This window comes from Epinephelus fuscoguttatus, linkage group LG19 (assembly GCF_011397635.1).
Source record: "Epinephelus fuscoguttatus linkage group LG19, E.fuscoguttatus.final_Chr_v1".
Taxonomy (NCBI): Eukaryota; Metazoa; Chordata; class Actinopteri; order Perciformes; family Serranidae; genus Epinephelus; species Epinephelus fuscoguttatus.
The window spans coordinates 15222039-15235746 of NC_064770.1; the positions used below are offsets into that span (position 1 = coordinate 15222039).

At 43.0% G+C, this 13708-nt stretch overlaps 1 protein-coding gene across 1 annotated transcript in view; it reads left to right on the forward strand.

Annotated features, from left to right (window-relative positions):
- The window catches only part of rnd2 (Rho family GTPase 2), a 35273-nt gene extending 24047 nt beyond the window's left edge, over positions 1–11226 (forward strand). Inside the window, exons 3-5 of the mRNA XM_049562234.1 lie at positions 3609–3718; positions 7051–7185; positions 10151–11226. Of these exons, the coding sequence (XP_049418191.1) occupies positions 3609–3718; positions 7051–7185; positions 10151–10420 (515 nt within the window). The 3' untranslated portion in view covers positions 10421–11226. The remainder of the gene's footprint in view (positions 1–3608; positions 3719–7050; positions 7186–10150) is intronic.
- Positions 11227–13708: the final 2482 nt, after the last annotated feature.

Consider the following 13708-nt stretch of genomic DNA (forward strand, 5'->3'; position numbering starts at 1 on the left):
AAGGGTCCCTTTATTGCTTTTGCATTGATTCACATGCACCAAGCCCCCAGGAAGAGTGCCAGGTTCTGCAGCTATTTTGCAGTGGTTGTAACAGTTGAACTTGCAAGTCACGTGATGCACAGGGGACCAGAAACACTTGTTTACACGTGGTATTAAATGTGCTTTGGTGTTCCAAATACAAGTGGACAGCTGAGATACATTGCTCCTCACACTATCTATCATGCATCTCTAGCTGACGATTCATGTTCTGATTTCATTGATGCCTAAGTCACTTCCTCTAGAAGGTCAAAGGCCTCGCACACAGGTATTACATCCAGTCTGTCGCTAGCTGCTTGCTAGTCATGTTAGCAGTTGTGTTGGTATAGTTGGAGATATGGGTGTTGGCAAAATTCCACACTCTTCTTCCACAGGGCAAAACGATGGATGGTCGCGTGCACTTTGTTGTAAAATGTAAAAGTTATAGAGCGTTAGTATGCTGTCACCAAAACCACTACCACATCCTGCATTGATGACGTAATTTACATTAGGTCCTGGTTGGGGATGCATCAGCACACTTAAGCATTTACACAACAAAAGATATATGTGGTCAAATGTGTCTTAGACCACCTTGGCAAGTGGTTTCAGCGATCGGATCTAATGTGTCTTGGTGGTCGTTAACACTTTTATTTACAGCTGTCCACTTGTGAACAGATCCTCCAAGATTCATGTAAACACCAGGTATAAGCAGGGCCAATGTATCCCTTAACCAGTCATTACAAAATGATCTGCTCCTCCAACAAAATGTCAGAGTGGAGCAGGTGGACCCAAACGCAGGGCACTGCAGGCAACAGGAACTTGAAGAAATAGCTCATATTAACAGTGCATGCAGGCAAGGTAAAGCTGATAATACCAGGACAAAACCAAGGATCCAGTAAAGACTGAACTGAAAACCAAGGCTTGGATACAAACTATTCTGAAGAGGGGATGAAGTGCAGGTGGAGAGATGGGCGGAGGAGCTCAGGTGGAGGAAATGAGGTGATTAAGCAGAAGAACATCAGGGAGCGGATAGGCTGGGAAAAACTCGGGGAGCAGGAAAGGACTAACAAGGCTGATTCAGGGTAGGTGTGTGGATGGGCGAAAGAGGGAAAGTCAGCACAGGAACACAGGAGGTAAAAAACACAGCAAACAGAAAACCATAAACCAAGAAAATGCAATCCTCTTAATAATAAACCCAGCGGGGTGAACACAGTGACTCTGTCCAGTCTCATGACAAATTTGTGTCACCAAAATTTGAGCCATTAGGACCAATAAAAACTAATATGTTTCAAAAAAGAGAAGTAATATCCTTCATGTGTGCAGAAGAGTTTTTAATCTATAAACAGTCTTTCCCAATAAAATTAGCACATGTATGTGGGTTTTTCAAACATTGGAAAACCTGTTAAAATAGGCGATAGACTGTTTTTCCACTGCCAGTAAATTAGATCTGTGTACACCTCTGTGCCACAGATGAGTATCCTTTTCATCTGGTGTGTCGATTCGATGTCACAGACAGGCTGGAAAAAAGGGTTAGTAGTAGCATGAAAACCAGTGATTTGATGGTTACCTCTTTTTTTATATCTGTAGCTTACTCAAGCTCTCTGTCAAACCTGGTGCCAACTGGATTTTGAATGATGTTTGAGTGCTGCTTGGACGGAGATGGAAGGTATTTTATGGCGGTGCATTATTCTATTTTGCTGGAAAAGAGGCTAGAATTAGCACATCCACCCGTGTGCTGTATTTACATCACTGTCGATCAAAGGCGATCGGAGCTGATAAATACGCATGGCTACTGCAGAGTCACAGCAGGGTATGAACACTGATTGTAACCTTTCCCATTAAATGCAAAAGCTGAATGTTAGTGGGTGTTGTCCAGCTTAGGATGACAGTGGGGTTTCTCTCCAGTTGGAAAGGGGCTATATAGTTTTTCATGAACACTGAAGAACTTTTACATTGTATGCAGTGTGGAAGTTTCATCAGAATGTATAGGGCACCACTGTGGAGAATGGTATACATCTATGATATACACAAAATGAGTAAGGGTGCAATAGGCTACCTATCTGTGCTGACTGCAGAGGGCGGTGATACATATTGACAGCGCGATGCCACAATAAAAGTAGTGAAGAAGAAGCCTGCAAGCTGTTAACAATACATGCGTTTAAAAAAGTGATAAGATTGGATAAGCATTCAGAATCTATTTTATCCCTTCATAGCAAAGTGCATTTTGGTGAGAAACAAAATGTAAACAAAACTGTTCCTCTCGCTCGGAGGCACAGAAAGCATCCATCTTTAATGTGCAGGCTGTTGCATTGTTCTCCGTGGGGAGGGAGCAGGTCACCGTGGGACAGGCGGCTGAATAACTGGGGCTACGGGCCGCGTGCAGCTATTGTCATTCCATCATTAACAAAGAGAACATAGTGATGCTAAAACAGGTTGTAGCGCCATTGTGCCGACTCCATTTACCCCGCCAGACAAGGGCATGCGGCTCTTAAACACGCTGGCTGCCTTTTGTGTCAGGTCTGGTACGAGGCACGTTAACAGCACGTATAAAAATCTGTAATTATCATAATCAGCTTGTGTGACCTTAAGGGATTAAATGCACTATTGGAGTTGTTGTATAAACCATTGCAACACTCGAGTATGATTCACTGATTTATGCACATTTGCAAGTGTAAAATGTGATTTGTCACCAAACTTGTGAGTCTTTGTGACACTGAATTTTTGCAGCCCAGGTTGCTGTTGCAGTGTAAAGGTTCAGGTTCTTACCAGCTCCCAGGAGAGGCAGGAGGGAGAGTGCCCACAGCCCACAGCCACATTTCCAGAGAGAGAGAGAGAGAGAGAGAGAGCCCAGATATTTTTACAAGCCTCCTAATGAGAGCTGTAAGAGAGCAAGACCCGTGTAACCGAGCGGCTTGTGAAAGTACAGAGGCACCACGGCGCCTTCAAATTTGATCAAGGTACAGAAATGAAAAGTGAGAGCCGAGAGAGGCGTGTGAGTGCATGTGAATCTCATATAGTCGGAGAGAAATGGAAGATTTTAAGAACAAGGACCATTTGCGAGAGACAGGAAGAGGGATGAGTTGAGAGAATTAAGGGGTTCAACCTTTAGTTTGGCCTTTGTGTTGGCATTCGCTGTTGTTTCAAGATGATTATGGATTGTGTGCACAAGTCCTCCAGTCCTCAACCCACTATAATTCACTTTTGAGTGTGTGCTTCTCTGAGTAACCCTTCGACATTCCTTGTGAAGCGCTGTGATAAAGGGGAGGCCGCAGCTGTGTGCAAGCCCAAGAGACAACGACACTCAAATATGTGCACACAACTGTTAAGATCGAGACTCATTTGCATCTGCAGTGTGCATTGAAGCTGCAGCATGTCCAAGTTTGTGTCACAGCCTCAGCTTTAATGGGCTATCCATGTATTATTGACCTTTAGATCACCTTCCAGGGATGAGCAGTGTGTTTTTAATTGACAGAATGAGCCATATGGTTGGGAGGAAGGACCTCATGGGGTTAATTCAAGTTAAAAACAAGTACACACAGGCATGTCACAGAAGACACCGTGACCTTACGCCATATGTTATTGTGTGTCCGCAGGTTCCTCTTATTACGACAACGTGAGGCCGCTGGCGTATCCTGACTCAGATGCAGTTCTCGTCTGTTTCGACATCAGCCGCCCGGAGACTTTGGACAGTGTCATAAAGAAGGTCAGTGTGGTTTTTTTTTAAATTTCATCTCCTCCTCTCAACACTTGGGATCAGCATTTAATATCTGCCGTGACACTGGAGAACTAACCGGAAAAAATTTCACTTTCTCCTGATCAGCATCTTGTACCCGCTCAGATTTCTGTGCCAGCAGCTTGCATTTTCATGGCTCAACAATAGAGCAAATCAGCACAGAGGTTAGAGCCTCCCGTTCCTTTATCTCATCAAAACGTCCACGGATACTTGACCCTCGTCCCTCTAAGGAATGGAAGGTCAGAGTGAAGAATGAGAGGAGAGGCTTTGCGCCCGGGTGGGTTCAAGAGGAATATCAGATACGCAAATTAGCTACATCAGCCATATCAAAGAGGAGCTGTTGCGGAGCCTGTTTAGGAGCACGAGAATTGCCCTGCTGTAGGCATTTAAAATTTAAAATCTGAGTTTTATGCAGAACAGTTATCCAGATGGTGGCACTTAACATTTGTAAGGTGGCTTATGGTTCAGATGTTGTGATGCTGGAGTTGAGATTGGGGTGGCGGTTAAAGTATGATACTGGCAGGGCAGGGTTGTGGTCATGGACGTGTTTTTACAGCCGGTGGCAATACCTATTGTATGTGCAGAGACACCCAACTTAATGGGTTTGTTTGCGTGCATGTGTGTCATGTGAAATAAGCCCGTGCCTTTTAGTGGTCTCTCATCTTGAAGCCATGTGTGTGTGTTTGCCTTTGAACTGCGTTGCTTGTGGGCTGGAGACAGTTCCCACGGCTGGCCTGTTGACGTGTTTAGTGGTCTGAAGGGAGCTGCTAAAATGCCCCAGCAGACTTTGTAGATCTAACCCGAGACACCTTTATTTTTTAACTCACAAATATCACAAGCCTCAGTGCACACTGTCAACAGGGGGAAGCAGAGCCACCATCAAGCTTTTGGTTTTCCCATGAATCCCTTGGCGGGGGGTTTCCATGACCCCTGACCCCGAGCTGTCGCCCTGGTAATCTCTGAAACTGAGGGGCACATGGAAAACCTGTTGCACAATCACCATCCCAAATTAGACTCTTGACCTCTAAGAACAAGCGGGTCACCGAGGTTTGTGGACGACAGCTGGGGGAGGAGAGATGGTGAAACAATCAAAGCTTTTGATTGGGTGTTATTGGCAGAATAGGGATGGGCTTTAAAAGGTCAAAGGTTGTTCTCAATGTGAAGGATCAGTGGACACCCTGACATTCTGCACATGGCATGAGGAATATTTCAGGGCTGTCGGCTGCTGTCGTGCGTTTGTGTCGCAGGGAGGAGAGACTGCGTTGGTTCAGCTGAGTTTCAGAAGTGACATTTAATCTCAGGATGATTTCAGGAGGAAGACTGCTCAACCTTTTCTGTACAGAACCTGAAATAGATTTGTTGACGGGGCTGAGTGAGCAAAGTAAAACACACATCAGGTGCTGCAGAAACCTGAGCCAAGCTGGCATGATGATAGATTTTATTCTCACATGGTTCTTTGTGTAATTAAACTTTTTTGTACAGTGAAACAGTGCATGGGATTATGGAAAAATAAGATGAGCTTTTATCAACAATGTCTTAGAATTGAGAATTGAGATGATTTGACGATTAATCAAAAATTAATCAGCAAGTATTTTCAAGCAAATCTGCCAAAAAATCTTTTGAGCCAGCTTCTCTGTTGTGAGGATTTATTGTCTTTCTTTCTCTTTTTTGATAGCAAATTCAAAACCATTGGGTTGTGGAGTGTTGGTCAGACAAAAAGTAATGTAAAGTAGAGCTGCAACAATTAACTGATCAGTTGTTATTATCAAATCACTCCCCAACTAATTTGATAACCAATTAACCAGTTTGAGCAAAAAAAGTAAAAATTTCTCTGATTCAAGCCTCTTAAAAATTCTTCTGTGACAGTAAATGGAATATTTTTGGGTTGTGGACAAGATAAGACAGCTGAGGATGTCATCTCGGGAAAGTAGTTTATAGACCAAACAACAAATCGATTAATCAAGAAAATAACTGACAGATTAATTGAAAATGAAAAGAATCTTTAGATCCAATCCCAATGTGAAGATGTCAGCTTGTTTTTCAGAAAGTACGATGTGCAATTTTCGATACTTTCTGACAATGCAATGACCAAAACAATTAACTGATTGATCACGAGAATACCTGTCAGAATAATCTAATCTAATGTCTGTTACTACACATAGGGGATTTTTATAGAGCTGCAACTTTTTTTTTAAAATTAATGTCATAATTATTTATTTAATTGCCTGTGCCTATGTTGTTGAGTCTCTAAAATGACAAAACTTGTTGAAAATGCCTGTCGCAACTTCCCAGAGCCTTAAATGATGTCTTCAAATTGTTTGTTTTGTCCAATCAACACCCAAACACAGCATACTGTCCTCCGCTGTTGTCTGGTAAATGCTTTAGCTCGTCTACATGTACACAGGGTTTTTCCTCCTTTGTTCTTAAAAAGAAAAAACAAACATCCCGTCCACACAAGCACTGCTTCAAAACATTTTCAGTCCAAGTGAAAACACAAAAACACAACTGAAGCACTGTCAGCAGCATGTCAAACCAACAGGCAGCAATATAAACATAACCCTAAAGGCTCTGATGAAGACGCATCTGATGTTGAAACATTAGACTTTTAATGAAGTTTGTTGCTTCTAGTCTGTGTGCTCGAGTATGCTTTAAATCTCATCTCTGAAGTCTCTGCGGATATAAGATCACCCTACTGTGAGAGCTCCAGACAGGCCTGCCATTCCTTGTGAGGAAAAAGGAGAAACAGTGCACACTCTGACGTCACAAGCCAGATACTCTGGTTTCCCTGTCTACACGTCGACACTGAAAATAGAGTTTATGAAAATCTTATTAAGGCACAGAAGCTCAGTTTTCAATGACCTAAAACACATTTTATGAGTCAAAGTAAGGCCAAAGCAAACAGAATAAGCTATGTTTCAAAAAATACTCATGTACGTGTGGATGAGTCCTTAAACAATAAAATAATGAGAAAAAAGTTTTTCTGAGAAGTGTTTTTTGTATTCCGAAATATGAGGAATTGACCTCATCTACCTATTTAATCTCAGTAATGCTGACATAAGTAGATTATAGATTGTAAAGCAAGTACACAGAGGACGTTTTAATTTCCCTTCGACATAAATGAACAAATGCCTTTTATCAAGAGAGCATTAATCTCCCTCGAGCTCAGGTATCCAGTGTCAGAAGAGCCAAAGGTCGTCACTGTATCTCAGCAGCTCACCAGTCAGTACAGGTGGCTCTGCTCTCAGATTTGGCACAACCAGTGATGTATTTCTCTGTCTCTCTGTCGGCTCATGTCTCAACAGTGGCAAGCGGAGACGCAGGAGTTTTGTCCAAACGCCAAAGTGGTGCTGGTTGGCTGTAAGCTGGACATGAGGACAGACGTCAGCACCCTGAGGGAGCTCTCCAAGCAGCGCCTCATCCCTGTCACCCACGAGCAGGTGAGAACAAGCAGATGATGGATATGTGGGGAGAAGGGGGTGGGATGAGTAATGAGAGAGGGACTTGGAAGGTGCCCTGGGGGAAAGAAAAAAAGACTGACTTGAAAACAACAACGGTTTATGGGAAAAGAAATTAGAAAGCAATCGAGGGATTTATACCATTTTTCCATCTTGGATCAGAAGTGGCATTGCTTCTATAGTGAAGTCCCAAAGGAGGGGAGTGTGAGAGGGGGCTCAGGCAACACAATCAACCAATGCAGAGTAAGACCTGTGTGATATCCCTTGGGGACATGTTGCTGGGGTTGGCGTTTTGACCGAAATTTGCTGACAAGCAATGCAAGGTTGCTTATGGCGAGGGCCGCGCAAGAGGCATGGGCGGTTAGTGGAGTTTATGCCTAGGGACACATTTTTCCCTGAAATGAAATATTCATGCAGATTTAGGGATTTTCAAAATGCAGGATGAATAGAAAAACGGACATTGATAAATGAATGAGCCCTTTTCTCGCATGCCGCCATGACCTCTAAGCCAAAGGGATGGGGTGAAGCGGGAGGGGATGATAAACTGTTCTGTAAATCTGTGAATTTTAATCAGCTTTCAGCGTGTTCATTTTGTGCTCTCCCGTGTTGGACATACAAAAAGTGGAGGGGCTTTTTCACCGCCACACAAAAGCCCTCAGAACAAAGGAGCCTTTTTTTCCACTGCTGTCTGAGAGCTCGCCGGAGGCTAATAGCACGCAGCCGCCGAAAAAATCAGCAACTGAAAACAACAGACAGTTCATGTAAATAAGATACATAAACAAAAGATGGAGTGGCAGACCACAGAGCTAATGTTAAATAGCTGGTGACCATTTGTGGCCAGGCCCGCATTATGCTATTGTTTTGCTCCGTCTCAGTCACTGTTTTCATCTGAGGCAACTACTGTTTGTCCCTCCAACATGCCCAGAAAATGTGTGTCACACAGCAGATGCCAACGCTGCACACAAAAACCATTTTGGTGTTCTAATCCAAAAGCCTGTGTTGTTATCCTGTTGTTGATCTTAAATTGAATTCCAACACAGCTGAGGAGTCGCCGACGAGAGTGACCACTGGGTGAACTCCAGACATTTCCCCACTAATCTGTCCGAGATCCGATCGAGCTTTTCCGCTTGTCACGACAATCTCTACCTCGGGCCCCCCTCCCGCCGCCGCTGCCGCCGCCACCCCTGAATCTAAATCTGCTGTTCCACCTAATGAGGATTTCATTGCTTCTTATATGCGGCTCAGTGCACAGCCGCGATAAAAATCAAACCACGTCCACTGGGGATGAAAAGCTCTCTGTGTTGGAGAGAATGTGATTTCAGGGTCATGGGAAATGCAGTCCTGTCTCATCTGTTACAACCTTTGCATGTCTCGATCCCGCGTTGTTTAAAGTCTTGATCATGTAACAAGAGATGAGGCTGTACTGTAGCAAAGAGAGAGGCCGAGGGACTTGAAAATTAAATTTGCCTCTGATTTGATCTCAAGCAAACAATTTACGGTCTCAATTAACTGGGTATATTGTAACATTACTCAGGGGGTGAGCTCCAGTGCTGGAGGAGTTCTGTTAAGAGTTTAGTCTCTTCTCTCTAAATAGCTGCACAGACCATGTCAACACTGGCCCAGTGGGCCCTGTGCTGCTCTGCTCCCCCTCTCTTACCACGGACTGAGGAGTCAGAGCATCTACATTATTCATGCCTCAGATGGAGGGGCTTCATTTGTCTCCAGACATGTTTAGATCATTGACATTCAGTCTACGGTTTAGACAGACATCTTTTTCTTGCATCTGCTGCCTCTTTCGGGGACATTTAGTCTTCCACTGTTGAGATATAGCACCCGCATATGCCAAGGTACAATGACAGATGGGGTGTATGTCTTAAAATTTCATTTTCTTTGTGAAGCGCTCACACAGCACCTTGATGTGGAGTAAACCCCGTGTCTGGCACAACCTCTGAAAAGGAGCAAGACATTGCTGTGTCATGGTCAGGAGTTGTATTAGAAAAAAATGCAAAATGCAAAAAGAAAACCATTGAAAGGAGAAAAGATGCACCAATAATGTTTTGTGAAGATGTCAAGTTATTCAAGCTGATGTTTTTTTTTTGTGGCACTGCTGATAAAATGTCACATTCAGTCTTACCCTTTGTCTTTAATGTTTCCTGTAAAAGCTTTTGTTTCATCTGTTTTGAAAAATGCCATATGCAAATACAAAGTTTTCCTCTTACCTGTCGTGCTATCTATCGATGTAGATTGTTCTGGTTTGAGTTTCCAAGTGTTGGAGATAACAGCCATAGAGATGTCTGCCTTCTCTGGAATACAGTGGAACTGAATGGCACTTGGCTGTGGTGCTCAATGTGCCAACCCCCCCTCAAAAGGGTTACTCAAGATAATCCACAGATCTTGTTGCGAGCAGTTTTATGTAGGAACTATTTTCTTTCTACCAAACTACACCACTCACCCAAATGTATCACTGCGCAGAGGAGTGCATCTACTGCTTGTGCTCCGCCAGTAGTAGATGTAATCTATAATGGCGTAACATTAGCTATCTCAGTGGTGCTAGATGAGCTAGCAGTAGAAGCATGCTTCCTTCTACCTGGTGATCAGTTGGCTGGTGTAGTTTGGTAGAAATTAAATAGTTTCCTTGATGATTATCTTGAGAGACTGCATCATGATTTTTGGAGAGAGACATTGCTGTTGAGGTTTCTTTTTTTTTTTTTGGTGCTTTGAGCACCACAAGCCGAGTTCCATCTAGTTCCATTATATTCTGGAGAAGGTAGACATCTCTATAGTCGATATCTCCAACACTCAGCATCTCACACCAAAACAAGCTACACTGATAAACAGCACTACAGGTAAGAGGAAAAATATGTATTACTGATTTTGGGGTGAACTGTCCTTTAAAAGTTTGCTTGCTTGCTAATCGTCTCTCGCTCTGTCTGTCTCCATGTTCCAGGGCAGCACAATAGCTCGACAGATGGGGGCAGTAGCATATGTAGAGTGCACCTCCAAGGTTTCGGAGAACAGTGTTCGGGACGTGTTCCACATCACCACAGTGGCGTCGGTGCGGCGACCACACAAGCCACAGCTAAAACGCAGCAGTTCCCGCAGAGGCCTGAAGCGAGTGTCACAGCTCCCCCTGCCACCCCTGCCGGGTCGGACTGAGCAAATGGACGAGGCCCCGGCCATGAGGAAGGACCGGGCCAAGAGCTGTGTGCTCATGTAGAGACCCATCACTATAAATATATATGTATATACATAAACACAGAAATATATAACAGAGGAAGTCTATTTATTGTTTTCAGTTGTTGTTTTTTTTTTTCGTATTTTGATTTTTTGCACTGCAGAAGAGTGAGGAAAAAAGAAACACTGCGCTGTGGAAAGAAATGCTTTGGATTTTTCCTCTTTTTTTTTGTTGCGTGTGTGCATATTTTCTGAGCTGTTTACATATTTGTGTTGTTTTGAAATGATGGCAAATTGGACTAACCCCTTGGACACGAGGAAGCTGTGATAGTGGAATTGTCCCGGGTATTAAAGAGGAATTAATTTCCTGAAACCACTCTAATAGGAGGATGGCACCGCGGCGAAGCGACAGTGAGGAGGGTGAAGTGCGTGTGTGGAGGACCATGTTGAAGCAGGACGTCTGGGGATGAGGCTTGTTTTTTTTTTCAAAGAGTGTTGCTCAGCGAACATGAGGACTAAATCTGTAGCTGCACTGTCTGAAGTTGCTTGCTGTTGCCATATTTGAGAGGAAATGTACAGTAATGCTGAAAAGGGATTCTAGTGATTAGATGAATGATGGCTCATACCAAACATTAGGAGCTGGAAATGAGATTCTGTAATACTGAAATATTGTGACGGTGTGTGTGTGAGCATTACTACCACAAGTGCATTTTTAGAAATCACAACATATCTGATTTTATTTTTGCTCATTTAACACTATTTTTCTCATCAACTCCAAATGTGTCAGTTTGACTCAAAGATGTTTCAGATGTTTTAAAGATGTTTCTTTGTGGAAAATAAAGTGGTAAAATGTTAGGGCTATTTTGTTTTCCTTTCACTGAAGTCTAGAATAAATCAAAAGCTTGGCTGTACAGGGAAAGGATGATTTCTGGAAAGTTTCATTCCTTTATTTCATTTCATGGCATCATGTAGATCATGTCATTATTACTCATTGCAACCAACTGTCTCAATATGCTCAGATGGAGCAATCATTCACAAGGCTTACTCTTTTCCCTACAACTTCCATCTATGTGCATTCCTCTACCAGCCTTCAAAAGCCATATCTGTTAGGAATAACTGTCCATTTTCTGCTTTAGTGTCATCTCCATGCTCTCATGTTGCCCTGCAAGTCAAAAAGCACTGCAGCCCGAGGAATGAGTCAGTCTTTCAAGGTAATGTGCACACTGTGCAGACCTCTCAGCTGGCAAAATTGAACTGCAATGCAGCAGCACCGGAGCGCTAATGTAGTGTTTTTGGACTCCATACTATTGCAGGAGCTTCAAGGCCTATTCAGTACAACAGATGATATGACATGTGAGCTCTTTCATCCGCAGAGAACAATTTTGCTGTCCAGTTGATTCAGGGACTCCAAACCTTTCAAAGCTGTTTTTTCCCTGAGCTGTTTCTGTAAAAACAGTCCATTGGTCAGTCTCAATGTGGACAGTTTCTGTTAGGCAGCAGGACTTTCTGTCTGGAGTGTTTTTGAAGTTGGCAAGCTGCTGTGTCCTGACAGGATTTAGGCGGGGGTGAGAGTGGACAGGCCTGTCTGCTGTAAGTCATAACACGCTGGCAGCAACTGAGAGCTTTACCTTTACAACTGTCAGTGTTGTCTGGCAACTTAGGTGTTGTTACATTGCAGCCAGATATTAAACCATTGACAAGATGAGCTCAAATGATGGATGAAATGTCAGAGGCACTGGGATGGATGAAGAGAGAAACAAGCTACGACAAGAAATAAAAGGGGAAGTGACAGACGGTGGAAGTGCAGAGGTATTAAAGCATTATTCCACCAAAAATATAGCTTCTGAGTATCAACTACACAGCTCCTGCAGGCTTGAAATGTGGCTCTGAAAGTTTTACAGCTTGTTCCTTTGCAAAGTGGTGTAGTAAATTGGATTAACAGCAGCTACGACAGATTACAATGGACTCGTGACAAAACTACAATTATCACTTTGTAGTTGTATGCCTCCGCGAGTCAAGTCACACTTCCACTTTACATCTATGTCTATGAAAACACAGATATTTCACACACATCTTCCCCCGGCAGCACAGAAGATCTATACAATCAGCACAGTTTCAGCGTGGGCACCCACGATTAGTGTTAACAATTCAGTATCTGACCAAATGTCTCCCCTTCTGTTGCTAGATATAACATTGAGTAATGGCCAGAAAAGTGTTCTTGCAGAAAAGTATGATGTCACAGTGAAGTTGACCTTTGACCTTTTGGATATAAAATGTCATCACTGTATCATCATATCCTATTTGACATTTGTGTGACATTTTGTCATAATTAGCATATCAGTTCTTGAGTTATGGCCTAAAACATGTTATATATAAAGTCACAGTGACCTCTGACCTCTAAATTCTAAACAGCTCATCCTTTAGTCTAAGTGGACATTTGTACCAAATTTGAGGAAACTCCCTCAAGGCCTTCTTGAGATATTGCGTTCACAAGAATGAGATGGATGTAAGGTCACAGTGACCTTCAGCCTTTGACCTCCATGATCTAATCAGTGCATAGTTGAGTCCAAGTGGATGTTTGTGCCATATTTGAAAAAAATTCCCTCAAAGTGTTCTTGAGATATCGCTTTTACAAGAATGAGACAGACGAGGTCACAGTGGCCTTGACCTTTGACCACCATCTAATCAGTTCATTGTTGAGTGCAAGTGGACATTGGTGAACCCGAAAAACATAACTCCTCCACTGAGGCATAACAGGGGGTCAGGATTTATTAAAATGTCCAGAGTTCTACAACATAATTATCTTTACCACCATTGATCCATATGGCCACAGTTAGGGCTAAGTAGTATTTTAAAACTTAAAATACCAGTGCCAATACCACCACCTTTAAAGTGACACTGATACCAATAGAGTACTTCATTTATTTACTTTTTGGTGACATCTTGGAATGCTTAACTGCCAAGTCCATCAAATACACTGCACTTGACTTCCCCACACCACAGTCTGTACGGGTTGTAGCTGCTGTGGTAGCGGGCCAATCACACATCACGTTAAAATGAGGAACACATGCAGTGATTGGCTGTGAGCAAGACTATACAAATAATCACTTTCTCTAGACCTGTACAATAATAATGCAAAGCAGGTATTGTTTGACTGAAGAATGTTCAGTAGTACCTGGCACTGGGTTATTTTGGTCATTACCTTGAAAGCACTTAGCACCAATACACAGCCCAATCAGTGTGCTCTAGAGCAGTGGTTCCCAAAATGCTAAGGGGTCATAAGATGATTCTGAGGGTCTGTAAGTGGCGAGACAGAAAAAAACAAACATTT